Source organism: Phyllobates terribilis, unplaced genomic scaffold (genome assembly GCF_046119375.1).
Source record: "Phyllobates terribilis strain yellow unplaced genomic scaffold, ASM4611937v1 Scaffold_4__5_contigs__length_816908805, whole genome shotgun sequence".
Classification (NCBI taxonomy): domain Eukaryota; kingdom Metazoa; phylum Chordata; class Amphibia; order Anura; family Dendrobatidae; genus Phyllobates; species Phyllobates terribilis.
Window position 1 is genome coordinate 27,696,530 of NW_027362764.1, and position 27,422 is coordinate 27,723,951.

At 50.2% G+C, this 27,422-nt stretch overlaps 1 protein-coding gene across 1 annotated transcript in view; it reads left to right on the forward strand.

Annotated features, from left to right (window-relative positions):
* Positions 1-27,422, forward strand: part of LOC141264608 (obscurin-like) — an 870,641-nt gene that overhangs the window by 676,117 nt on the left and 167,102 nt on the right. Inside the window, exons 36-41 of the mRNA XM_073676886.1 lie at positions 51-2,784; positions 5,541-5,672; positions 22,071-22,178; positions 22,338-22,505; positions 22,779-22,901; positions 24,879-25,046. Coding sequence (XP_073532987.1) covers positions 51-2,784; positions 5,541-5,672; positions 22,071-22,178; positions 22,338-22,505; positions 22,779-22,901; positions 24,879-25,046 — 3,433 coding nt within the window. The remainder of the gene's footprint in view (positions 1-50; positions 2,785-5,540; positions 5,673-22,070; positions 22,179-22,337; positions 22,506-22,778; positions 22,902-24,878; positions 25,047-27,422) is intronic.

Below are 27,422 nucleotides of genomic sequence, written 5' to 3' on the forward strand. Positions count from 1 at the left end.
CCATATTCTGTGAATTCACCTGGTAACTTTGATCTTTTTTTTGCTTTCAGCGTTCGTTAATGTGTTATAAATCCATCCTGGTGATGAGGTCAATCCCGGAGCTTCTGAATGGAAGGCTGGAGAGCACGTCGCTGGGCATCCCCCGACACTTGGTGGAATGTAGCAGTTCCTCATCCAGTAGTGGTTCCTCTTCTGATAACGAGAGCGACATCAGTCCCACCGCGAGAGATTGCAACCCTTCTCTTGAGCTGCACTTGTCCATTTTCAAAATGTCTGAAAGTGAAACGCTGGAAAAGTCAGAATCTGAAATGAGCAGAGAAGATAAAGTCATCTTAGAAGAAAAGAAGATGGAAAGTCCAGACGCCTCGCCATTGACCGGGCACAAACGTGAACATGACAATGTCATTGAGTCAACCAAAAGCCAAAAGGAGGTGGAGGAAGACGAGCAAATGTTGGTTCATTCCAAGGAGTCTTCTCCAGGAAGGCGACTCATGCACAAATCCGCCACCATTGAAGTCGGGAGCCTGGCTTCTAAAAAGCCAAAAACTGGGTCCTTTGTTAGGGGGACTTCTGCCGACAGCGCTCTACTACTTCAGAGAGCGGCCGACAAACCTTCATTAGTGTGTGTGCCGAGGCAGAGTATCATCAATAGCACCTTCTACAGCCAGGATTCTGAAGGACCAGCCGTGGCTATAAAAGACGGATCACTAAAAGACAAAGACTTTATCCGGCACCGGGAGCGGGCTCGCAGGAGTTTAATGAAGGCTGGATATTCGCCAAAAATCCTGAGTGGTTTGCGAGAACCACTCCTGGAACAGTTCGCCATGGAACAAAGAATGTTGTCTGACCAAGAAGGACAGCTTGGCTCCCTCAAGAAATCCGCGTCCTTCGACACAGCAAAGGGCTCCTTAAGGTCCTCATTCAAGGTGTCCAGTAGAAGCCGTTCTCTTGATGACTACAAATCAAGACCCTTGAGTGTCTATAAAGGGACTGTGGTGGAAGAAGCAGATCCTCAGAAAGCGGAACAAGGAACATTTAAGAAGGTGGACGCTGATCAACATGCGGACGACTCTGCAAGGTCGCTCTCTGCACCTCCTGAGAGCCGCCCATATTCTGCACCTATAACGCTGTCTTCCACTCAAAGGCCTCTCTCTGCACCCCCTATAGATAGGGACCGCACTATTTTAGCAGTTTTCCATCAGCATCCTATTATGGAGACCACCGGAAGTAGAGAAAGACCACCACATTTTGAAGAAAATACCGTAATAGCATTTGTGAGACCAAGTCACACACCAGAGACTCCTGAGATGGGAAGAACAGACCCAGTAAAGGCTGCACCACAATCTCCTTATCGTGTCCAGGACCAAGGTCTCCCCACCTTAGACATTCGTGGTGGAGTGACGTTTACAGTCCATAGCACTTCTGAGGGAAATGACTTTCTTACCACTGATAATTCTTCAGAAGGAGATAAATGCACAGAACCTGTCACTGTGGACAAGATGAGAAACGAAGAGTTCGAGGTTTGTGTAGGGTCCAAGGTTTGTGTAGGGTCTGAGACAGAAGAGTCATTTCGATTTGTAGTCGACAACACAACTGTGACTGTGATACATCAGGAGAGCATGGAGGAACATATCACAACACGTGAAGAACATGACAGGAGTGGCCCGGCCTCTTCACCAATGCCCATAGCTTCAACCATAACATCATCAGAAGATCAAACCCCCAAATCTAAGATTACAACTGAGATCATAGTCGCACAACCTTGTGATGGAGACAAGATAACACCCATCGATCAGACACTCCACCTCCAGAAAGGTCATAGAGAAGAATTGTCTCCAGTTGAAAAGATAGAAACTGTCCAGGAACTGCCGATCCCACCGGGTGACTACGATGCCTTTCCGCACAGCGATAGTCGCCATGTTGCAGGTGGAGATTTGCAGTGTCCTGAATATAGTGATGGACACCGTGCTGCACTGGACGACTTGCTCGGAGAGATGTCCTCTTTGTCGGATGAGATGGATGTGCTGGCAAGTGAACAGAAGCCGATCATTCAGGAAGCTATTCCTCACGCAGGATTACAAGATGTTCCTGTGGACTGTCTTGCGATAGACACAGCCCCCAGCCCCATAGAGCGGATCCTGAAGGAACCAGAGGTCGCTTCGGTCTCACAGTGTAGCTTCTATGAAAGTCTCTCTCGGGCCGAGGCCTCCACCACTGAAAGCCGCAGCTCCAGTAAGACATTTATTTCCCATTCAGACAGCTCTGGCACAGGGCGACGATCTGACAACTTCTCAGACTTTGATGAAGCTGGTCGACATTCGGAGGTGTCGCTGGTGGAGATTGGTGGAATTCATCACGAGCAGTCATCCACGAGTCCCAATGGTCTCCCGTTTGCCGCTGCACCTTCCCATCTTCATGATTTTTATGACATATTTGCATCTCCGCAGAAGTCTCTGTTGATAGAAGAAGAGAAGTTCCCATTGTCATCTACAACCTCTCTGCATCGGTCAGAATATGGTGAAACGACCATGGAAACCTCGTCTGATGCGGCAGGGAGGGACGCCCGGGCCGGTCTCAATCTGCAGCCATTACAGCCATTGGATCTACAGCAAAGCACAAAGAAAGACAGAAAATCCTCAAGGAAACGGATCAAACTCTTCCGCCCTCATGGAAAATCAGAGAGAAGTGTGAAAAGCACAGAAAGCAGTCTGAAGCAGAAGGTGAAAGCGTCTGTGGCCAACATATCCCGGATCATCAAAAGAAAACCCGGGAACGGGAAAGAAGGTGAAAAAAGGAAAGAATCTGAGCAATGTGACCCCCAATCCACCCCAAATATCCCCGCATACCCCACCATGTGCACCAAATCCCCCCTTATACTGTATACACCCCACATACACAGGAAATTCCCCCATATACTAAATACTCCCACATCCGGACGTGACCACACCTGCGTGCCCGAACATGACCCCATCTGTGTGACTGAACATGACCGCACCTACGTATCCGGACGAGATGACACCTGCGTGACTGGACGTGACCCCACCTGCATGACTGGACGTGACCGCGCCTACATAACCAGACGTGACCACACCTGCGTGACCGGACGTGACCCCGCCTGCGTGACCGGACATGACCGCGCCTACATAACCAGACGTGACCACACCTGCGTGACCGGACGTGACCCCATCTGTGTGACTGAACATGACCGCACCTACGTATCCGGACGAGATGACACCTGCGTGACTGGACGTGACCCCACCTGCATGACTGGACGTGACCGCGCCTACATAACCAGACGTGACCACACCTGCGTGACCGGACGTGACCCCGCCTGCGTGACCGGACATGACCGCGCCTACATAACCAGACGTGACCACACCTGCGTGACCGGACGTGACCCCATCTGTGTGACTGAACATGACCGCACCTACGTATCCGGACGAGATGACACCTGCGTGACTGGACGTGACCCCACCTGCGTGACTGGACGTGACCCCACCTGCATGACCGGACGTGACCGCGCCTACATAACCAGACGTGACCACACCTGCGTGACCGGACGTGACCCCGCCTGCGTGACCGGACATGACTGCGCCTACATAACCAGACGTGACCACACCTGCGTGACCGGACGTGACCCCGCCTGCGTGACCGGACATGACCGCGCCTACATAACCAGACGTGACCACACCTGCGTGACCGGACGTGACCCCATCTGTGTGACTGAACATGACCGCACCTACGTATCCGGACGAGATGACACCTGCGTGACTGGACGTGACCCCACCTGCGTGACTGGACGTGACCCCACCTGCATGACCGGACGTGACCGCGCCTACATAACCAGACGTGACCACACCTGCGTGACCGGACGTGACCCCATCTGTGTGACTGAACATGACCGCACCTACGTATCCGAACGAGATGACACCTGCGTGACTGGACGTGACCCCACCTGGATGACTTGACGTGACCCCGCCTGCATAACCGGATGTGACCCCGCCTGCGTGACCGGACGTGACCCCGCCTGCGTGACCGGACATGACCCCATCTGTGTGACTGAACATGACCGCACCTACGTATCCGGACGAGATCACACCTGCGTGACTGGACGTGACCCCGCCTGCATGACCGGATGTGACCCCGCCTGCATGACCGGATGTGACCCCGCCTGCGTGACCAGACATGACCGTGCCTACATAACCAGACGTGACCACACCTGCGTGACTGGACGTGACCCCATCTGTGTGACTGAACATGACCGCACCTACGCATCCGGACGAGATCACACCTGCGTGACTGGACGTGACCCCGCCTGCATGACCGGATGTGACCCCGCCTGCATGACCAGATGTGACCCCGCCTGCATGACCAGATGTGACCGTGCCTACATAACCAGACGTGACCACACCTGCGTGACTGGACGTGACCCCATCTGTGTGACTGAACATGACCGCACCTACGCATCCGGACGAGATCACACCTGCGTGACTGGACGTGACCCCACCTGCATGACCAGATGTGACCCCGCCTGCGTGACCGGACATGACCGTGCCTACATAACCAGACGTGACCACACCTGCGTGACTGGACGTGACCCCATCTGTGTGACTGAACATGACCGCACCTACGCATCCGGACGAGATCACACCTGCGTGACTGGACGTGACCCCGCCTGCATGACCAGATGTGACCCCGCCTGCATGACCAGATGTGACCCCGCCTGCGTGACCAGACATGACCGTGCCTACATAACCAGACGTGACCCCGCCTGCGTGACTGGACGTAATGCAGCCTGTGTGACAGGACGTGACCCCGCCTGCGTGACCGGACACAACCCCGCCTGCATGACCGGACATGACTCCGTCTGCGTTACCGGACGTGACAGAGCCTGCGTGACCGGATGTGACCACGCCTACATAACTGAACGTGACTCCGCCTGCATGATCGGACGTGACTCCGCCTACATAACTGGATGTGACCCCGCCTGCGTGACCAGACATGACTCTGCCTGCGTTACCGGACGTGACAGAGCCTGCGTGACAAGACGTGACTCCGCCTACATAACTGGACGTGACCCCGCCTGCGTGACCGGACGTGACAGAGCCTGCGTGACCGGACATGACTCCGCCTGCGTGACCGGACATGACCCCGCCTGCATAACTGGACATGACCCCGCCTGCATAACTGGACATGACCCCGCCTGCATAACTGGACGTGACCCCGCCTGCGTGAACGGACACAACCCTGCCTACATAACTGGATGTGACCCCGCCTGCATAACCGGACGTGACCCCGCCTGCGTGACGGGACATGACTCCGCCTGCATTACCGGACGTGACCTCGCCTGCATTACCGGACGTGACCTCGCCTGCATAACTGGACGTGACAGAGCCTGCGTGACCGGACGTGACCTTGCCTACATAACTGGACGTGACCCCGCCTGCGTGACCGGATGTGACCTTGCCTACATCACTGGTCGTGACTCCGCCTGCGTGACTGGACGTGGCCCCGCCTGTGTGACTGGTATATATGATCAGTTTCTGCAGGTCCATCAGAGGAGAAAAAGTTTACAGTTGCAGATCGTGGAGCAATCAGTAAAATCTCTGCATCAGTGAAGAAGAAAGGACTCCCGACCTTCAGATTACCGAACCTGAGCGGCAAAGAAAAAGGTCAGCGCCCCTGAACCCCAGAGAGACCCCCAAAATGTGGGCTTGTAATGTGGACTGAGGGGAGAAAACCGGAGCTCACATCTCACTGCAGCCACTGCTGCTCCACTGTCTGCACAGTGACAACCAGCAAGATGGAGAGCGCAGCTCTGGAGGTGACTCGAGGACAAGACACGATGTAACAGAATAGTGACTGCAGCTCTGGAGGATGAGACATGATGTAACAGCAGAATAGTGACTGCAGCTCTGGAGGATGAGACATGATGTAACAGCAGAATAGTGACTGCAGCTCTGGAGGATGAGACATGATGTAACAGCAGAATAGTGACTGCAGCTATGGAGGATGAGACACGATGTAACAGCAGAATAGTGACTGCAGCTCTGGAGGTGACTGGAGGATAAGACACGATGTAACAGCAGAATAGTGACTGCAGCTCTGGAGGTGACTGGAGGATAAGACAAGATGTAACAGCAGAATAGTGACTGCAGCTCTGGAGGTGACTGGAGGATATGTCACGATGTAACAGCAGAATAGTGAGTGCAGCTCTGGAGGTGACTGGAGGATAAGACACGATGTAACAGCAGAATAGTGACTGCAGCTCTGGAGGTGACTGGAGGATAAGACATGATGTAACAGCAGAATAGTGACTGCAGCTCTGGAGGTGACTGGAGGATAAGTCACCATGTAACAGCAGAATAGTGACTCCAGCTCTGGAGGTGACTGGAGGATAAGACATGATGTAACAGCAGAATAGTGACTGCAGCTCTGGAGGTGACTGGAGGATAAGACATGATGTAACAGCAGAATAGTGACTGCAGCTCTGGAGGTGACTGGAGGATAAGTCACCATGTAACAGCAGAATAGTGACTGCAGCTCTGGAGGGTACTGGAATATAAGACATGATGTAACAGCAGAATAGTGACTGTAGCTCTGGAGGTGACTGGAGGATAAGACATGATGTAACAGCAGAATAGTGACTGCAGCTCTGGAGGTGACTGGAGGATAAGTCACCATGTAACAGCAGAATAGTGACTGCAGCTCTGGAGGTGACTGGAGGATAAGACAAGATGTAACAGCAGAATAGTGACTGCAGCTCTGGAGGTGACTGGAGGATAAGACACGATGTAACAGCAGAATAGTGAGTGCAGCTCTGGAGGTGACTGGAGGATAAGACATAATGTAACAGCGGAATAGTGACTGCAGCTCTGGAGGTGACTGGAGGATAAGGCACGATGTAACAGCAGAATAGTGACTGCAGCTCTGGAGGTGAATGGAGGATAAGTCACGATGTAACAGCAGAATAGTGACTGCAGCTCTGGAGGTGACTGGAGGATAAGGCACGATGTAACAGAAGAATAGTGAACGCAGCTCTGGAGGATAAGACATGATGTAACAGCAGAATAGTGACTGCAGCTCTGGAGGTGACTGGAGGATAAGTCACGATGTAACAGAATAGTGACTGCAGCACTGGAGGTGACTGGAGGATAAGACACGATGTAACAGAATAGTGACTGCAGCTCTGTAGGTGAATGGAGGATAAGACATGATGTAACAGCAGAATAGTGACTGCAGCTCTGGAGGTGACTGGAGGATAAGACAAGATGTAACAGCAGAATAGTGACTGCAGCTCTGGAGGTGACTGGAGGATATGTCACGATGTAACAGCAGAATAGTGAGTGCAGCTCTGGAGGTGACTGGAGGATAAGACACAATGTAACAGCAGAATAGTGACTGCAGCTCTGGAGGTGACTGGAGGATAAGACATGGTGTAACAGCACAATAGTGAGTGCAGCTCTGGAGGTGACTGGAGGATAAGACACGATGTAACAGCAGAATAGTGACTGCAGCTCTGGAGGTGACTGGAGGATAAGACACGATGTAACAGCAGAATAGTGAGTGCAGCTCTGGAGGTGACTGGAGGATAAGACATGATGTAACAGCAGAATAGTGACTGCAGCTCTGGAGGTGACTGGAGGATAAGTCACGATGTAACAGCAGAATGGTGACTAGCTCTGGAGGTGACTGGAGGATAAGACATGATGTAACAGCAGAATAGTGACTGCAGCTCTGGAGGTGAATGGAGGATAAGTCACGATGTAACAGCAGAATAGTGACTGCAGCTCTGGAGGTGACTGGAGGATAAGTCACCATGTAACAGCAGAATAGTGACTGCAGCTCTGGATGCGACTGGAGGATAAGGCACGATGTAGCAGCAGAATAGTGAACGCAGCTCTGGAGGTGACTGGAGGATAGGACATGATGTAATAGCAGAATATTGACTGCAGCTCTGGAGGTGACTGGAGGATAAGACATGATGTAACAGCAGAATAGTGACTGCAGCTCTGGAGGTGACTGGAGGGTAAGAGAAGATGTAACAGCAGAATGGTGACTGCAGCTCTGGAGGTGACTGGAGGATAAGACATGATGTAACAGCAGAATAGTGACTGCAGCTCTGGAGGTGACTGGAGGATAAGACATGATGTAACAGCAGAATAATGACTGCAGCTCTGGAGGCGAATGGAGGATAAAATACAATGTAACAGCAGAATAGTGACTGCAGCTCTGAAGGTGACTGAAGGATAAGACCAGATGTAACAGCAGAATAGTGACTGCAGCTCTGGAGGTGACTGGAGGACAAGACACGATGTAACAGCAGAATAGTGACTGCAGCTCTGGAGGTGACTGGAGGATAAGTCACGATGTAACAGCAGAATAGTGACTGCAGCTCTGGAGGTGACTGGAGGATAAGTCACGATGTAACAGAATAGTGACTGCAGCACTGGAGGTGACTGGAGGATAAGACACGATGTAACAGAATAGTGACTGCAGCTCTGTAGGTGAATGGAGGATAAGACATGATGTAACAGCAGAATAGTGACTGCAGCTGTGGAGGTGACTGGAGGATAAGTCACCATGTAAGAGCAGAATAGTGACTGCAGCTCTGGAGGTGACTGGAGGATAAGTCACCATGTAACAGCAGAATAGTGACTGCAGCTCTGGAGGTGACTGGATGATAAGACAAGATGTAACAGCAGAATAGTGACTGCAGCTCTGGAGGTGACTGGAGGATAAGACACGATGTAACAGCAGAATAGTGAGTGCAGCTCTGGAGGTGACTGGAGGATAAGACATAATGTAACAGCGGAATAGTGACTGCAGCTCTGGAGGTGACTGGAGGATAAGGCACGATGTAACAGCAGAATAGTGACTGCAGCTCTGGAGGTGACTGGAGGATAAGGCACGATGTAACAGAAGAATAGTGAACGCAGCTCTGGAGGATAAGACATGATGTAACAGCAGAATAGTGACTGCAGCTCTGGAGGTGACTGGAGGATAAGTCACGATGTAACAGAATAGTGACTGCAGCACTGGAGGTGACTGGAGGATAAGACATGATGTAATAGCAGAATAGTGACTGCAGCTCTGTAGGTGAATGGAGGATAAGACATGATGTAATAGCAGAATAGTGACTGTAGCTCTGGAGGTGACTGGAGGATAAGACAAGATGTAACAGCAGAATAGTGACTGCAGCTCTGGAGGTGACTGGAGGATATGTCACGATGTAACAGCAGAATAGTGAGTGCAGCTCTGGAGGTGACTGGAGGATAAGACACAATGTAACAGCAGAATAGTGACTGCAGCTCTGGAGGTGACTGGAGGATAAGACATGGTGTAACAGCACAATAGTGAGTGCAGCTCTGGAGGTGACTGGAGGATAAGACACGATGTAACAGCAGAATAGTGACTGCAGCTCTGGAGGTGACTGGAGGATAAGACACGATGTAACAGCAGAATAGTGAGTGCAGCTCTGGAGGTGACTGGAGGATAAGACATGATGTAACAGCAGAATAGTGACTGCAGCTCTGGAGGTGACTGGAGGATGAGACACGATGTAACAGCAGAATAGTGACTGCAGCTCTGGATGCGACTGGAGGATAAGGCACGATGTAGCAGCAGAATAGTGAACGCAGCTCTGGAGGTGACTGGAGGATAGGACATGATGTAATAGCAGAATAGTGACTGCAGCTCTGGAGGTGACTGGAGGAGAAGACATGATGTAACAGCAGAATAGTGACTGCAGCTCTGGAGGTGACTGGAGGGTAAGAGAAGATGTAACAGCAGAATGGTGACTGCAGCTCTGGAGGTGACTGGAGGATAAGACATGATGTAACAGCAGAATAGTGACTGCAGCTCTGGAGGTGACTGGAGGATAAGACATGATGTAACAGCAGAACAGTGACTGCAGCTCTGGAGGCGACTGGAGGATAAAATACAATGTAACAGCAGAATAGTGACTGCAGCTCTGAAGGTGACTGAAGGATAAGACCAGATGTAACAGCAGAATAGTGACTGCAGCTCTGGAGGTGAATGGAGGACAAGACACGATGTAACAGCAGAATAGTGACTGCAGCTCTGGAGGTGACTGGAGGATAAGTCACGATGTAACAGCAGAATAGTGACTGCAGCTCTCGAGGTGACTGGAGGATAAGGCACGATGTAACAGCAGAATAGTGAACGCAGCTCTGGAGGTGACTGGAGGATAAGACGCCGTGTTACAGCAGAACAGTGACTGCAGCTCTGGAGGTGACTGGAGGATAAGACACGATGTAACAGCAGAATAGTGACTGCAGCTCTAGAGGTGACTGGAGGATAAGACACGATGTAACAGCAGAATAGTGACTGCAGCTCTAGAGGTGACTGGAGGATAAGACACACCGTGTTACAGCAGAATAGTGACTGCAGCTCTGGAGGTGACTGGAGGATAAGACACGCCGTGTTACAGCAGAACAGTGACTGCAGCTCTGGAGGTGACTGGAGGATAAGACACGATGTAACAGCAGAATAGTGAGTGCAGCTCTGGAGGTGACTGGAGGATAAGACATGATGTAACAGCAGAATAGTGACTGCAGCTCTGGAGGTGACTGGAGGATAAGTCACGATGTAACAGCAGAATGGTGACTGTAGCTCTGGAGGTGACTGGAGGATAAGACACGATGTAACAGCAGAATAGTGAGTGCAGCTCTGGAGGTGACTGGAGGATAAGACATGATGTAACAGCAGAATAGTGACTGCAGCTCTGGAGGTGAATGGAGGATAAGTCACGATGTAACAGCAGAATAGTGACTGCAGCTCTGGAGGTGACTGGAGGATAAGTCACCATGTAACAGCAGAATAGTGACTGCAGCTCTGGATGCGACTGGAGGATAAGGCACGATGTAGCAGCAGAATAGTGAACGCAGCTCTGGAGGTGACTGGAGGATAGGACATGATGTAATAGCAGAATAGTGACTGCAGCTCTGGAGGTGACTGGAGGATAAGACATGATGTAACAGCAGAATAGTGACTGCAGCTCTGGAGGTGACTGGAGGGTAAGAGAAGATGTAACAGCAGAATGGTGACTGCAGCTCTGGAGGTGACTGGAGGATAAGACATGATGTAACAGCAGAATAGTGACTGCAGCTCTGGAGGTGACTGGAGGATAAGACATGATGTAACAGCAGAATAGTGACTGCAGCTCTGGAGGCGACTGGAGGATAAAATACAATGTAACAGCAGAATAGTGACTGCAGCTCTGAAGGTGACTGAAGGATAAGACCAGATGTAACAGCAGAATATTGACTGCAGCTCTGGAGGTGACTGGAGGACAAGACACGATGTAACAGCAGAATAGTGACTGCAGCTCTGGAGGTGACTGGAGGATAAGTCACGATGTAACAGCAGAATAGTGACTGCAGCTCTGGAGGTGACTGGAGGATAAGGCACGATGTAACAGCAGAATAGTGAACGCAGCTCTGGAGGTGACTGGAGGATAAGGCACGATGTAACAGCAGAATAGTGAGTGCAGCTCTGGAGGTGACTGGAGGATAAGACATAATGTAACAGCGGAATAGTGACTGCAGCTCTGGAGGTGACTGGAGGATAAGGCACGATGTAACAGCAGAATAGTGACTGCAGCTCTGGAGGTGAATGGAGGATAAGTCACGATGTAACAGCAGAATAGTGACTGCAGCTCTGGAGGTGACTGGAGGATAAGGCACGATGTAACAGAAGAATAGTGAACGCAGCTCTGGAGGATAAGACATGATGTAACAGCAGAATAGTGACTGCAGCTCTGGAGGTGACTGGAGGATAAGTCACGATGTAACAGAATAGTGACTGCAGCACTGGAGGTGACTGGAGGATAAGACACGATGTAACAGAATAGTGACTGCAGCTCTGTAGGTGAATGGAGGATAAGACATGATGTAACAGCAGAATAGTGACTGCAGCTGTGGAGGTGACTGGAGGATAAGTCACCATGTAACAGCAGAATAGTGACTGCAGCTCTGGAGGTGACTGGAGGATAAGTCACCATGTAACAGCAGAATAGTGACTGCAGCTCTGGAGGTGACTGGATGATAAGACAAGATGTAACAGCAGAATAGTGACTGCAGCTCTGGAGGTGACTGGAGGATAAGACACGATGTAACAGCAGAATAGTGAGTGCAGCTCTGGAGGTGACTGGAGGATAAGACATAATGTAACAGCGGAATAGTGACTGCAGCTCTGGAGGTGACTGGAGGATAAGGCACGATGTAACAGCAGAATAGTGACTGCAGCTCTGGAGGTGAATGGAGGATAAGTCACGATGTAACAGCAGAATAGTGACTGCAGCTCTGGAGGTGACTGGAGGATAAGGCACGATGTAACAGAAGAATAGTGAACGCAGCTCTGGAGGATAAGACATGATGTAACAGCAGAATAGTGACTGCAGCTCTGGAGGTGACTGGAGGATAAGTCACGATGTAACAGAATAGTGACTACAGCACTGGAGGTGACTGGAGGATAAGACATGATGTAACAGAATAGTGACTGCAGCTCTGGAGGTGACTGGAGGATAAGACATGATGTAATAGCAGAATAGTGACTGTAGCTCTGGAGGTGAATGGAGGATAAGACATGATGTAATAGCAGAATAGTGACTGTAGCTCTGGAGGTGACTGGAGGATAAGACAAGATGTAACAGCAGAATAGTGACTGCAGCTCTGGAGGTGACTGGAGGATATGTCACGATGTAACAGCAGAATAGTGAGTGCAGCTCTGGAGGTGACTGGAGGATAAGTCACCATGTAACAGCAGAATAGTGACTGCAGCTCTGGATGCGACTGGAGGATAAGGCACGATGTAGCAGCAGAATAGTGAACGCAGCTCTGGAGGTGACTGGAGGATAGGACATGATGTAATAGCAGAATAGTGACTGCAGCTCTGGAGGTGACTGGAGGATAAGACATGATGTAACAGCAGAATAGTGACTGCAGCTCTGGAGGTGACTGGAGGATAAGACATGATGTAACAGCAGAATAGTGACTGCAGCTCTGGAGGTGACTGGAGGATAAAACATGATGTAACAGCAGAATAGTGACTGCAGCTCTGGAGGCGACTGGAGGATAAAATACAATGTAACAGCAGAATAGTGACTGCAGCTCTGAAGGTGACTGAAGGATAAGACCAGATGTAACAGCAGAATAGTGACTGCAGCTCTGGAGGCGACTGGAGGATAAAATACAATGTAACAGCAGAATAGTGACTGCAGCTCTGAAGGTGACTGAAGGATAAGACTCGATGTAACAGCAGAATAGTGACTGCAGCTCTGGAGGTGACTGGAGGATAAGTCACGATGTAACAGCAGAATAGTGACTGCAGCTCTCGAGGTGACTGGAGGATAAGGCACGATGTAACAGCAGAATAGTGAACGCAGCTCTGGAGGTGACTGGAGGATAAGGCACGATGTAACAGCAGAATAGTGAGTGCAGCTCTGGAGGTGACTGGAGGATAAGACGCCGTGTTACAGCAGAACAGTGACTGCAGCTCTGGAGGTGACTGGAGGATAAGACACGATGTAACAGCAGAATAGTGACTGCAGCTCTAGAGGTGACTGGAGGATAAGACACACCGTGTTACAGCAGAATAGTGACTGCAGCTCTGGAGGCGACTGGAGGATAAAATACAATGTAACAGCAGAATAGTGACTGCAGCTCTGAAGGTGACTGAAGGATAAGACCAGATGTAACAGCAGAATAGTGACTGCAGCTCTGGAGGTGACTGGAGGACAAGACACGATGTAACAGCAGAATAGTGACTGCAGCTCTGGAGGTGACTGGAGGATAAGTCACGATGTAACAGCAGAATAGTGACTGCAGCTCTGGAGGTGACTGGAGGATAAGGCACGATGTAACAGCAGAATAGTGAACGCAGCTCTGGAGGTGACTGGAGGATAAGGCACGATGTAACAGCAGAATAGTGAGTGCAGCTCTGGAGGTGACTGGAGGATAAGACATAATGTAACAGCGGAATAGTGACTGCAGCTCTGGAGGTGACTGGAGGATAAGGCACGATGTAACAGCAGAATAGTGACTGCAGCTCTGGAGGTGAATGGAGGATAAGTCACGATGTAACAGCAGAATAGTGACTGCAGCTCTGGAGGTGACTGGAGGATAAGGCACGATGTAACAGAAGAATAGTGAACGCAGCTCTGGAGGATAAGACATGATGTAACAGCAGAATAGTGACTGCAGCTCTGGAGGTGACTGGAGGATAAGTCACGATGTAACAGAATAGTGACTGCAGCACTGGAGGTGACTGGAGGATAAGACACGATGTAACAGAATAGTGACTGCAGCTCTGTAGGTGAATGGAGGATAAGACATGATGTAACAGCAGAATAGTGACTGCAGCTGTGGAGGTGACTGGAGGATAAGTCACCATGTAACAGCAGAACAGTGACTGCAGCTCTGGAGGTGACTGGAGGATAAGTCACCATGTAACAGCAGAATAGTGACTGCAGCTCTGGAGGTGACTGGATGATAAGACAAGATGTAACAGCAGAATAGTGACTGCAGCTCTGGAGGTGACTGGAGGATAAGACACGATGTAACAGCAGAATAGTGAGTGCAGCTCTGGAGGTGACTGGAGGATAAGACATAATGTAACAGCGGAATAGTGACTGCAGCTCTGGAGGTGACTGGAGGATAAGGCACGATGTAACAGCAGAATAGTGACTGCAGCTCTGGAGGTGAATGGAGGATAAGTCACGATGTAACAGCAGAATAGTGACTGCAGCTCTGGAGGTGACTGGAGTATAAGGCACGATGTAACAGAAGAATAGTGAACGCAGCTCTGGAGGATAAGACATGATGTAACAGCAGAATAGTGACTGCAGCTCTGGAGGTGACTGGAGGATAAGTCACGATGTAACAGAATAGTGACTGCAGCACTGGAGGTGACTGGAGGATAAGACACGATGTAACAGAATAGTGACTGCAGCTCTGTAGGTGAATGGAGGATAAGACATGATGTAATAGCAGAATAGTGACTGTAGCTCTGGAGGTGACTGGAGGATAAGACAAGATGTAACAGCAGAATAGTGACTGCCGCTCTGGAGGTGACTGGAGGATATGTCACGATGTAACAGCAGAATAGTGAGTGCAGCTCTGGAGGTGACTGGAGGATAAGACACGATGTAACAGCAGAATAGTGACTGCAGCTCTGGAGGTGACTGGAGGATAAGACACGATGTAACAGCAGAATAGTGAGTGCAGCTCTGGAGGTGACTGGAGGATAAGACATGATGTAACAGCAGAATAGTGACTGCAGCTCTGGAGGTGAATGGAGGATAAGTCACGATGTAACAGCAGAATAGTGACTGCAGCTCTGGAGGTGACTGGAGGATAAGTCACCATGTAACAGCAGAATAGTGACTGCAGCTCTGGATGCGACTGGAGGATAAGGCACGATGTAGCAGCAGAATAGTGAACGCAGCTCTGGAGGTGACTGGAGGATAGGACATGATGTAATAGCAGAATAGTGACTGCAGCTCTGGAGGTGACTGGAGGATAAGACATGATGTAACAGCAGAATAGTGACTGCAGCTCTGGAGGTGACTGGAGGATAAGATATGATGTAACAGCAGAATAGTGACTGCAGCTCTGGAGGTGACTGGAGGATAAGACATGATGTAACAGCAGAATAGTGACTGCAGCTCTGGAGGTGACTGGAGGATAAGACATGGTGTAACAGCAGAATAGTGACTGCAGCTCTGGAGGTGACTGGAGGATGAGACACAATGTAACAGCAGAATAGTGACTGCAGCTCTGGAGGTGACTGGAGGATAAGACATGATGTAACAGCAGAATAGTGACTGCAGCTCTGGAGGCGACTGGAGGATAAGACATGATGTAACAGCAGAATAGTGACTGCAGCTCTGGAGGTGACTGGAGGATAAGACATGATGTAACAGCAGAATAGTGACTGCAGCTCTGGAGGCGACTGGAGGATAAAATACAATGTAACAGCAGAATAGTGACTGCAGCTCTGAAGGTGACTGAAGGATAAGACCAGATGTAACAGCAGAATAGTGACTGCAGCTCTGGAGGACAAGACACGATGTAACAGCAGAATAGTGACTGCAGCTCTGGAGGTGACTGGAGGATAAGTCACGATGTAACAGCAGAATAGTGACTGCAGCTCTCGAGGTGACTGGAGGATAAGGCACGATGTAACAGCAGAATAGTGAACGCAGCTCTGGAGGTGACTGGAGGATAAGGCACGATGTAACAGCAGAATAGTGAGTGCAGCTCTGGAGGTGACTGGAGGATAAGACGCCGTGTTACAGCAGAGCAGTGACTGCAGCTCTGGAGGTGACTGGAGGATAAGGCACGATGTAACAGCAGAATAGTGACTGCAGCTCTAGAGGTGACTGGAGGATAAGACACACCGTGTTACAGCAGAATAGTGACTGCAGCTCTGGAGGTGACAGGAGGATGAGACATGATGTAACAGCGGAATAGTGACTGCAGCTCTGGAGGTGACTGGAGGATAAGACATGCCGTGTTACAGCAGAACAGTGACTGCAGCTCTGGAGGTGACTGGAGGATGAGACATGATGTAACAGCGGAATAGTGACTGCAGCTCTGGAGGTGACTGGAGGATAAGACACGCCGTGTTACAGTAGAACAGTGACTGCAGCTCTGGAGGTGACTGGAGGATAAGACACGATGTAACAGCAGAATAGTGACTGCAGCTCTGGAGGTGACTGGAGGATAAGACACGATGTAACAGCAGAATAGTGAACGCAGCTCTGGAGGTGACTGGAGGATAAGGCACGATGTAACAGCAGAATAGTGAGTGCAGCTCTGGAGGTGACTGGAGGATAAGACGCCGTGTTACAGCAGAACAGTGACTGCAGCTCTGGAGGTGACTGGAGGATAAGACACGATGTAACAGCAGAATAGTGACTGCAGCTCTAGAGGTGACTGGAGGATAAGACACACCGTGTTACAGCAGAATAGTGACTGCAGCTCTGGAGGTGACAGGAGGATGAGACATGATGTAACAGCGGAATAGTGACTGCAGCTCTGGAGGTGACTGGAGGATAAGACACGCCGTGTTACAGCAGAACAGTGACTGCAGCTCTGGAGGTGACTGGAGGATGAGACATGATGTAACAGCGGAATAGTGACTGCAGCTCTGGAGGTGACTGGAGGATAAGACACGCCGTGTTACAGTAGAACAGTGACTGCAGCTCTGGAGGTGACTGGAGGATAAGACACGATGTAACAGTAGAACAGTGACTGCAGCTCTGGAGGTGACTGGAGGATAAGACACGATGTAACAGCAGAATAATAATAATAATAATAATAATAGTTTTTATTTTTATAGCGCCAGCACTTTACAAATTTTAGGGGGGACATATACAGACAATTCAGAATAAACATATCTCATATGGAAAGCAGTGAGGGTCCTGCTCGCGAGCTTACAGTCTATGAGGAAATGGGGGAGACACAAAAGGTAGAATGTACATATATATTGTATAATGCAGCCTTGATATACTATATAGGATAAATAATACATGGACTGGTCGCCTGCCAGTATGTGTGCAGTCCTGACCGAGGCTATTAAGTGCATGGTTGGTATGAACCTGAAGTTGAAGATTTTAATATGGGGGAAAGCTGGGACGGATAGAGTGTGTTTAGGCGATACGCCAGTCTAAAGAAATGTGTTTTTAGGGTTCGCTTGAAACTGTGGGTATTGGGAATTAATTGCACTGTCCTGGGTAGTGCATTCCAGAGAATTGGCGCAGCACGCGAGAAATCTTGGAGACGGGAGTGGGAAGTTCGGATTATGGAGGATTTTAGTTTTAAGTTGCTGGCAGAACGGAGGGCTCGTGTAGGGTGGTAGACTGAGACAAGGGAGGAGATGTAGGGGGTACTGAAGCATGGAGCGCTTTGTGGGTAAGCATGATGAGTTTAAATTGAACTCTATATTGGATGGGTAACCAGTGCAATGACTGGCACAGGGAAGAGGCATCGGTGTAGCGGTTGGCGAGGAATATGATCCTGGCTGCTGCGTTCAGGACGGATTGGAGAGGGGAGAGTTTAGTAAGAGGGAGCCCGATAAGTAGAGAGTTGCAATAGTGCAGACGGGAATGAATAAGAGCGACAGTAAGAGTTTTTGCCGAGTCAAAGGTGAGAAAAGTCCTGATTCTTGAGATGACACGAGCGAGTGATCTGATGTGAGGAGTGAAGGAAAGATCTGAATCAATAATGACCCCAAGACAGCGGGCTTGTAGCTGGGGAGTAATGGTGGAGCCACAAACGGAGATGGCAATATCGGGCACAGGTAGATTAATGGAGGGAGGAAAGACGAGGAGTTCAGTTTTTGACAGATTCAGTTTTAGACAGAGGGAGGACATAATGTTAGACACAGCAGAAAGACAATCACTGGTCTTTTGTAGTAATGCAGGGGTGATGTCCGGAGCAGAGGTGTATAATTGGTGTCATCAGCATAGAGATGGTACTGAAAACCGAATCTACTGATTGTTTGTCCAATAGGAGCGGAGTATAAGGAGAAAAGTAGGGGGTCTAGGACTGATCCTTGAGGAACCCCGACAGTAAGGGGAAGGAGAGAGGAGGAGGAGCCGGCAAAAGACACAGAGAAGGAGCGGTCAGAGAGGTAGGAGGAGAACCAGGAGAGAACAGTGTCCTTGAGGCCGATAGAGCTGGTGATCCACAGTGTCGAATGCTGCAGAGAGATCCAGGAGAATCAGCAGGGAGTAGTGACCATTAGATTTAGCTGTTAGTAGATCATTAGAGTCTTTAGTGAGGGCAGTTTCAGTAGAATGTAAAGAGCGGAAACCAGATTGTAAAGGGTTAAGAAGAGAGTTGTCTGAGAGATAGCGGATTAGACGGGAGTGGACCAGGCGTTCCAGGAGTTTAGAGATAAAGGGAAGATTGGAAACAGGTCTGTAGTTGACCGTGCAGTTCTGGTCGAGGGATGTTTTTTTAAGTAATGGTTGTATGCTGACGTGTTTAAAAGAAGAGGGAAAGATACCAGATGAGAGGGAAAGGTTGAAAATTTTAGTTAGGTGAGTGGTGACAGCTGGAGCAAGGGACTGAAGGAGATGTGAGGGAATAGGGTCACTGGTGCAGGTGGTAGGGCGAGAAGATGCAAGGAGCCTGATCACTTCATCTTCCGTGACTGGTTCGAAGTCAGAAAGTGAGCAAGATACAATGTGGCGGGGGGGAGCATGCATAACATTTGGGGATTGGGAGAAAATTTCCTGTTGGATATGGTCAATTTTTTCTTTAAATAATTGGCCAGATCGTCAGCGCTGAGGTCGGTGGTCGGGGCCTGTGCTGTTTGATTGAGGAGAGAATGAAACGTGTCAAAGAGTCGTTTAGGATTATTGGAAAGTGAGATGATGAGGTTGTTAAAGTAGGTTTGTTTGGAGAGGTGAAGGGCAGAGTTATATGCTTTCAGCATAAATTTATAATGGAGGAAATCTTCGGGCAGATTAGATTTTCTCCACAGCCGTTCAGCGCACCTGGAGCACCGCTGGAGAAGACGTGTTTGAGGCGTGTGCCAGGGTTGTCGCCGTCTTTGCCGAATTGTTCTTTGTGTAGGAGGTGCGGCGTCATCCAGGGCACATTGCATTATTTCATTGCAGAGTCGGGACATGAGAGGGAGGAGATTGGGGCCAATGATGATTGCAACCTTTTTATAAATTTCTGGGTGTTAATGGCGCGTATATTCCTATAAGTGTGGAAAGTGGGGGGTCTTGAGTAGAGTCACAGTTCTTGACAGAGAATGAAAGAAGATTATGGTCAGAGAGTGGAAGGGGAGAGTTAGTAAAGTCATGTACTGAGCAAAGCCGGGAGAAGATCAGGTCCAATGTGTTCCCGTCCTCATGTGTAGGAGAATTAGTAAGCTGTGAAAGGCCGAAGGAGGAGGTTAGTGATAAAAGATGAGCGGCAGATGGGGAAAGAGGATCGCCAATTGGGATGTTAAAGTCTACCATGATTATCGTGGGGATGTCACAGGATAGAAAATTTGTAAGCCAGGCAGCAAAGTGATCCAGAAACTGACGGGGGGGACCTGGAGGGCTATAGACAACCGCCACTCGCAGGGCGAAGGGCCGGAAGAGTCTGACTGTGTGGGCCTCAAAGGACGGGAAGATAAGGGAGGGTACAGGGGGGATAACCTGAAAAGTACATTTTGTTGAAAGAAGCAGACCAACACCTCCCCCTGATCTATTGTCAGGTCTCGGGGTATGAGAGAAATGTAGGCCACCATAGGAGAGAGCTGCAGCGGCGGTGGTGTCCGACTGCTGGATCCAGGTTTCAGTGAGAGCCAGAAGGTTGAGGGAATTAGAGAGGAAAAAGTCATGGATGTAAGAGAGTTTATTACATGCTGAGCGCGCATTCCAGAGGGCACAGTTGAATGAGACAGAAGATATGCAGGGAATATTAATGAGATTAGCAGGGTTTCTGAATGTAACAGGGAAAGAGTTAATGTTATTACTGGAGGGTCCTGGATTAGGAGAAATATCACCTGCGACTAATAGAAGGAAGATACAGAGAGTGAGCAGATGGTTGAGTGATTTGTGAGAGCGTTTCCTGCGTTGTATGGTGGGAATGAATGGATCTACGTGGTATAACATTGTGAAGAGAGCATGACAGCTGTACATAGGAGAAGAGAGGAGTGAGGGATTAATATGGATGAAGTGTGCAGAATTTGTGGGAGAACGGTGAATGTGGATGATTGTAGCAACCAGAAAATAAATGGCACAGATACAAATGGTGAATACTGTTTTCCAAAAACATGACCTGGAAACAAGTTTGTTTGTTTGTCTTGCATGTCTTACCTGTCTCCTGCCCTGCTGCCATTTTCTAACTGCCAGGGCACTTTGATAAATTATGGCAATTCGATAAAGTATGCATAAATGCCCCCGCATAAATGCTGCCCCTAGACTAAGTCTCAATATATAGGGACGTATCTGCTTAGATCTACGCAGATTTAACTCGTTAGCAATCAATCACTAGCTTAAAAGACAACAGGAGACCATAAAGTGCAGGGAAAAAAACAAAACAAAAAAACAAACTAACAAACTCGGCATGGATCATAAACTCTTAAAGTGAGTGTGATGACCTTTAAGTATCATGGAATAAAAAACGTAGAGGAGTGAAGAAATATATACCAGAGATTGATAGGCTGCAGAGCATTGCATGGAGATACAAGGCAGTTTTCAGAATAGATCACACAACCAGTGAAAAATATATACCAGTAAGAAGAGAAGAAAGATGAATATTAGCAATGCCATTTTCTAACTGCCAGGGCACTTTGATAAATTATGGCACTTCGATAAAGTATGCATAAATGCTATATGCATAAATGCCCCCGCTGCAGCTCTAGAGGTGACTGGAGGATAAGACACACCGTGTTACAGCAGAATAGTGACTGCAGCTCTGGAGGTGACTGGAGGATGAGACATGATGTAACAGCGGAATAGTGACTGCAGCTCTGGAGGTGACTGGAGGATAAGACACGCTGTGTTACAGCAGAACAGTGACTGCAGCTCTGGAGGTGACTGGAGGATAAGACATGATGTAACAGCAGAATAGTGACTGCAGCTCTGGAGGTGACTGGAGGATAAGTCACGATAGAACAGTAGAATAGTGACTGCAGCTCTGGAGGTGACTGGAGGATAAGACACGATGTAACAGCAGAATAGTGACTGCAGCTCTGGAGGTGACTGGAGGATAAGACACGATGTAACAGCAGAATAGTGACTGCAGCTCTGGAGGTGACTGGAGGATAAGACACGATGTAACAGCAGAATAGTGACTGCAGCTCTGGAGGTGACTGGAGGATAAGTCACGATGTAACAGCAGAACAGTGACTGCAGCTCTGGAGGTGACTGGAGGATAAGACACAATGTAACAGCCGAATAGTGACTGCAGCTCTGGAGGTGACTGGAGGATAAGACACAATGTAACAGCAGAACAGTGACTGCAGCTCTGGATGTGATTGGAGAATGTTGGCTGACTTCCGTCCCCTCGGTGATGTTTTCTTGTCTTTTCCAGCTCCAGCGTTTGTGGAGGAGCTGTCGGACCAGACGGTTGTGGTCGGTCACCTGGTGACGTTATCCTGCAGGACGGTGCATGCTGTGACAAACGTCGAGTGGTACAAAGGTAAGATCGGCGTTATTACAGGCGACATTTAGCCACCGTCCCGTGTGTAGCAGTTAGAAGAGCGGGCACTCCAGAGCACAAATCGTAATGGTCACCCTTCTGATAATAATCCTGTGCCCTCTCCTTTGGCTTCAGGAACTGAAACCTGTTTCTTTCCAGATGGCGTTCCCCTCCAGAGCAGCGAGCGCGTCCTCATCTCCTCCACACTGAAGAACTACCACCTGCTCACCATCCTGGTGGTGACGGCACAGGACCTGGGCATCTACGCCTGCGTGGCCACCAACGTGCTGGGCAGCGCCTCCACCTGCTGCATCATAAAGAAAGCCGGTAAGTGAGGCTCCCGCTGATCTGCAGTGTGATCCCCAGAGATCAGCCCGATACACAGCGTGCTGGTAAGAAGGCACAGCATGGAGAGATGGAGGAGGATGGGGACAGCTGGGACCCTTTCTGGTGCCCCTCAACAGCTGCAGGGGCCACAGCTTCCTGGTCCTCCTCTCCTGTCCAGCCATCATGTTTGTATTTCTGGATATGGCAGCTATGACAGTCCCCAGGGGCCATCCACTCCCCAGATAATGACTATGTGTGTCTATATACCCTCAGAGATCCCTTGCTGCCCCCGAAGCCCAGAGGTGGCCCAGACCTACCGGGACGGAGCACTGATCGTATGGAGACCCGTGGAGTCCAGCACTCCGGTGACCTACTTCCTGCAGTACAGAAAGGAGGGTGAGCAACATCCTGCAAAACCTGCTGCTGCAGAACCTCATTTTTCAAACACTTCACATGAAACCATGAAAGTCTGAGGCCGCCTGGAGGCTGACACTAAGAATACATCTAAAGAAAAAAGTCGGCTGTTCCTAACAGCCGACACCTGTCCTGCCAGCTCCCAGCTATTCAGTTTACCTTAGTGTCACGCAGGAGGCAGACACAGGTCATTCTTCACTGCATGGTACCACTCATAGTACAGATAGACCTTTCCCAGGGTCTCCTATCCCCCCCCCCTGAATTCTTGACCGTTCCTGATTAGGTTGGTCTGACTAGGATGACATGACATTTCTACCATTGCATTCGAAAGGCCTCTTCTCCTTAGTTGCAAAACTAATGGCTGCATTCCTCCTTGGTCTCCGCCTTGTCCTTTTCCAGCACTACCTGACTTCCAAGCTTCAGGTCAGAACTTTCACCAGGGAAGGGGAACTTGGTGTCATGTTATTGGCCTTCATGGATCCGTGGGACCTCACTCTGGTCCTGGGCACTCGCCAGGTGTCGCCTGCCCGGTGTCGCCATGCCCGGTGTCGCCATGCCCGGTGTCGCCATGCCCGGTGTCGCCATGCCCGGTGTCGCCATGCCCGGTGTCGGCTGCCCGGTGTCGCCATGCCCGGTGTCGCCATGCCCGGTGTCGGCTGCCCGGTTTCGTCTGCCAGGCTGGGGAGGAGGCAGATCTTTTCATAAGATGTATTTTTAGTGTCAGCCTCCCAGTATAGGGGCATATGATGAGAACATTGTTCTTCCTCTGTATAAAGCGCTGGTAAGGCCGCACTTAGAATATTGTGCACAGTTCTGGGCTCCGGTGCTCAGGAAAGACATATTGGAGCTAGAGAGGGTACAAAGGAGGGCAACTAAGGTAATAAAGGGAATGGAGGGACTAGAATACCCAGAGAGGTTGTCAAAATTAGGCCTATTTACGTTGGAGAAAAGAAGGCTTAGGGGAGACCTCCTAAACATGTATAAATACATCAGGGGGCAGTACAGAGATCTCTCCCATGACCTGTTTATACCAAGGATGGTGACAAAGACGAGGGGGCACACTATGCGTCTGGAGGAAAGGAGGTTCCTGCACCAGCATAGAAGGGGATTCTTTACGGTCAGAGCCGTGAGACTCTGGAACTCTCTGGGAGAGGAAGTGGTGATGTCCAACTCACTTAATGAGTTCAAGAGAGGCCTGGACACCTTTCTGGAGAACAATAAAATTACATCTTATGCTTAGTGATAGTTAATGAATCCAGGGATTTAATCTGACTGCCAGATTGGTGTCGGGAAGTGAATTTTTCCTCAATGATGTAAATTGGCCTATACCGCATGGTAAAGGAATAGCGGAATAGCTGCAGTGCACAAGACATAGGCTGAACTGGATGGACGCTTGTCTTTTTTCGGCCTTATAAACTATGTAACTATGTAACAGTAGCAGCAATTTTACCCATGATTCTTGTGTCCCTAATGATGGTTACAAGAAAGAAATTTTACAGTAAGTCCTGAAACTCCTGTTATTACACAGCTGTGCTGCTGCAGAACCTCATGTGTTCACCACGGATTGTGGAAGGTTACGAGCCGTTGTGCCTGCTCCAATTACATGGTAAAATCCAGGTACATGTACAGAGCGAGAAGCACTGACACTTAGTATCGGAGCAGAACTCCTTTATGACATCATCGTCAGTTTATATCGGATTTTACATTGTAGGAATATGATTGGCTCAGCTTCTCTCTACATATCTGCTGACATTAACCCTATCTACACCCACCGGAAGACTTTAGGTTTTGCTGTCACTTCTTTCTTGCACTTTCCTGTTATCTCGAGTTAGACACATTCCTGAGACTCCTTATCTCAATACATACACAGTGAGGATAGATGATGAATCCTGCACTCACACTCACAATCCAGCTCCGCAGCTGCAGCACTTTGTGACCTGTATGTGTCTGTTCTGACAGGCGAGGAGTGGCGCGCGCTGACGCTGGACATCTCTGACTGCTGTTACTCTGCTCACAGTCTGTGTGAGGGTCACGTCTACTCCTTCCGCATCGCCTGTATCAGTAAGGCAGGGATGGGGCCGTACAGTGAGCCGTCCGCCGGTGTGCGGATCGGGAGGCAGAGCCCAGGTCAGTCCATATATATATACACACATATATACTGCAGCTTCTGTACTCACCATTGTGAGGCCATCAGCCACGGAAAAGAGATCAGGGCGGCCGTCTCCAACTCTGACAATACACTGGAACAAAGCGTCAGCTGACAGGCTGTGCTGGTGTAATAACAGAGCTGTGCTATGGGCACGAGACAAAGTGCTGCTCCCTCTTCCCAAAACAAGACACCTACAAAGATTGAAAAACTGCAGCATCATCTCCCTCCTCTCCCTATCACAGACCCTGGTGCAGTGTCATCCCCCTCCTCTCCCTATCACAGACTCTGCTGCAGCGTCATCCCCCTCCTCTCCCTATCACAGACTCTGCTGCAGCGTCATCTCCCTCCTCTCCCTATCACAGACTCTGCTGCAGCATCATCCCCCTCCTCTCCCTATCACAGACGCTGCTGCAGCATCATCTCCCTCCTCTCCCTATCACAGACCCTGCTGCAGCGTCATCTCCCTCCTCTCCCTATCACAGACTCTGCTGCAGCGTCATCTCCCTATCACAGACCCTGCTGCAGCATCATCCCCCTCCTCTCCCTATCACAGACTCTGCTGCAGCGTCATCTCCCTCCTCTCCCTATCACAGACTCTGCTGCAGCATCATCCCCCTCCTCTCCCTATCACAGACTCTGCTGCAGCGTCATCTCCCTCCTCTCCCTATCACAGACCCTGCTGCAGCATCATCCCCCTCCTCTCCCTATCACAGACTCTGCTGCAGCATCATCTCCCTCCTCTCCCTATCACAGACTCTGCTGCAGCGTCATCTCCCTCCTCTCCCTATCACAGACTCTGCTGCAGCATCATCCCCCTCCTCTCCCTATCACAGACTCTGCTGCAGTGTCATCCCCCTCCTCTCCCTATCACAGGACAGACCCTGCTGCAGCGTCATCTCCCTCCTCTCCCTATCACAGACCCTGCTGCAGCGTCATCTCCCTCCTCTCCCTATCACAGACCCTGCTGCAGCGTCATCTCCCTCCTCTCCCTATCACAGACCCTGCTGCAGCATCATCTCCCTCCTCTCTCTATCACAGACCCTGCTGCAGCGTCATCTCCCTCCTCTCTCTATCACACACCCAGCTGCAGCGTCATCTCCCTCCTCTCCCTATCACAGACTCTGCTGCACCGTCATTCCCCTCCTCTCCCTATCACAGACTCTGCTGCAGCATCATCCCCCTCCTCTCCCTATCACAGACTCTGCTGCAGTGTCATCTCCCTCCTCTCCCTATCACAGACTCTGCTGCAGCGTCATCTCCCTCCTCTCCCTATCACAGACCCTGCTGCAGCGTCATCTCCCTCCTCCCACTATCACAGACCCTGCTGCAGCGTCATCTCCCTCCTATCCCTATCACAGACCCTGCTGCAGCGTCATCCCCCTCCTCTCCCCATCAGACTCTGCTGCAGCGTCATCCCCCTCCTCTCCCTATCACAGACTCTGCTGCAGCATCATCCCCCTCCTCTCCATATCACAGACCCTGCTGAAGCATCATCTCCCTCCTCTCCCTATCACAGACTCTGCTGCAGCATCATCCCCCTCCTCTCCATATCACAGACCCTGCTGCAGCGTCATCCCCCTCCTCTCCCTATCACAGACTCTGCTGCAGCATCATCCCCCTCCTCTCCATATCACAGACCCTGCTGCAGCGTCATCTCCCTCCTCCCATTATCACAGACCCTGCTGCAGCGTCATCCCCCTCCTCTCCCTATCACAGACTCTGCTGCAGAGTCATCCCCCTCCTCTCCCTATCACAGACTCTGCTGCAGCGTCATCTCCCTCCTCCCACTATCACAGACCCTGTTGCAGCATCATCTCCCTCCTCTCCCTATCACAGACCCTGCTGCAGCATCATCTCCCTCCTCTCCCTATCACAGACCCTGCTGCAGCATCATCCCCCTCCTCTCCCTATCACAGACTCTGCTGCAGCATCATCTCCCTCCTCTCCCTATCACAGACTCTGCTGCAGCATCATCTCCCTCCTCTCCCTATCACAGAACCTGCTGCAGCGTCATCTCCCTCCTCTCCCTATCACAGACCCTGCTGCAGTGTCATCTCCCTCCTCTCCCTATCACAGACCCTGCTGCAGCGTCATCTCCCTCCTCTCCCTATCACAGACTCTGCTGCAGCATCATCTCCCTCCTCTCCCTATCACAGAACCTGCTGCAGCGTCATCTCCCTCCTCTCCCTATCACAGACCCTGCTGCAGCGTCATCTCCCTCGTCTCCCTATCACAGACCCTGCTGCAGCGTCATCCCCCTCCTCTCCCTATCACAGACTCTGCTGCAGCATCATCTCCCTCCTCTCCCTATCACAGAACCTGCTGCAGCGTCATCTCCCTCCTCTCCCTATCAC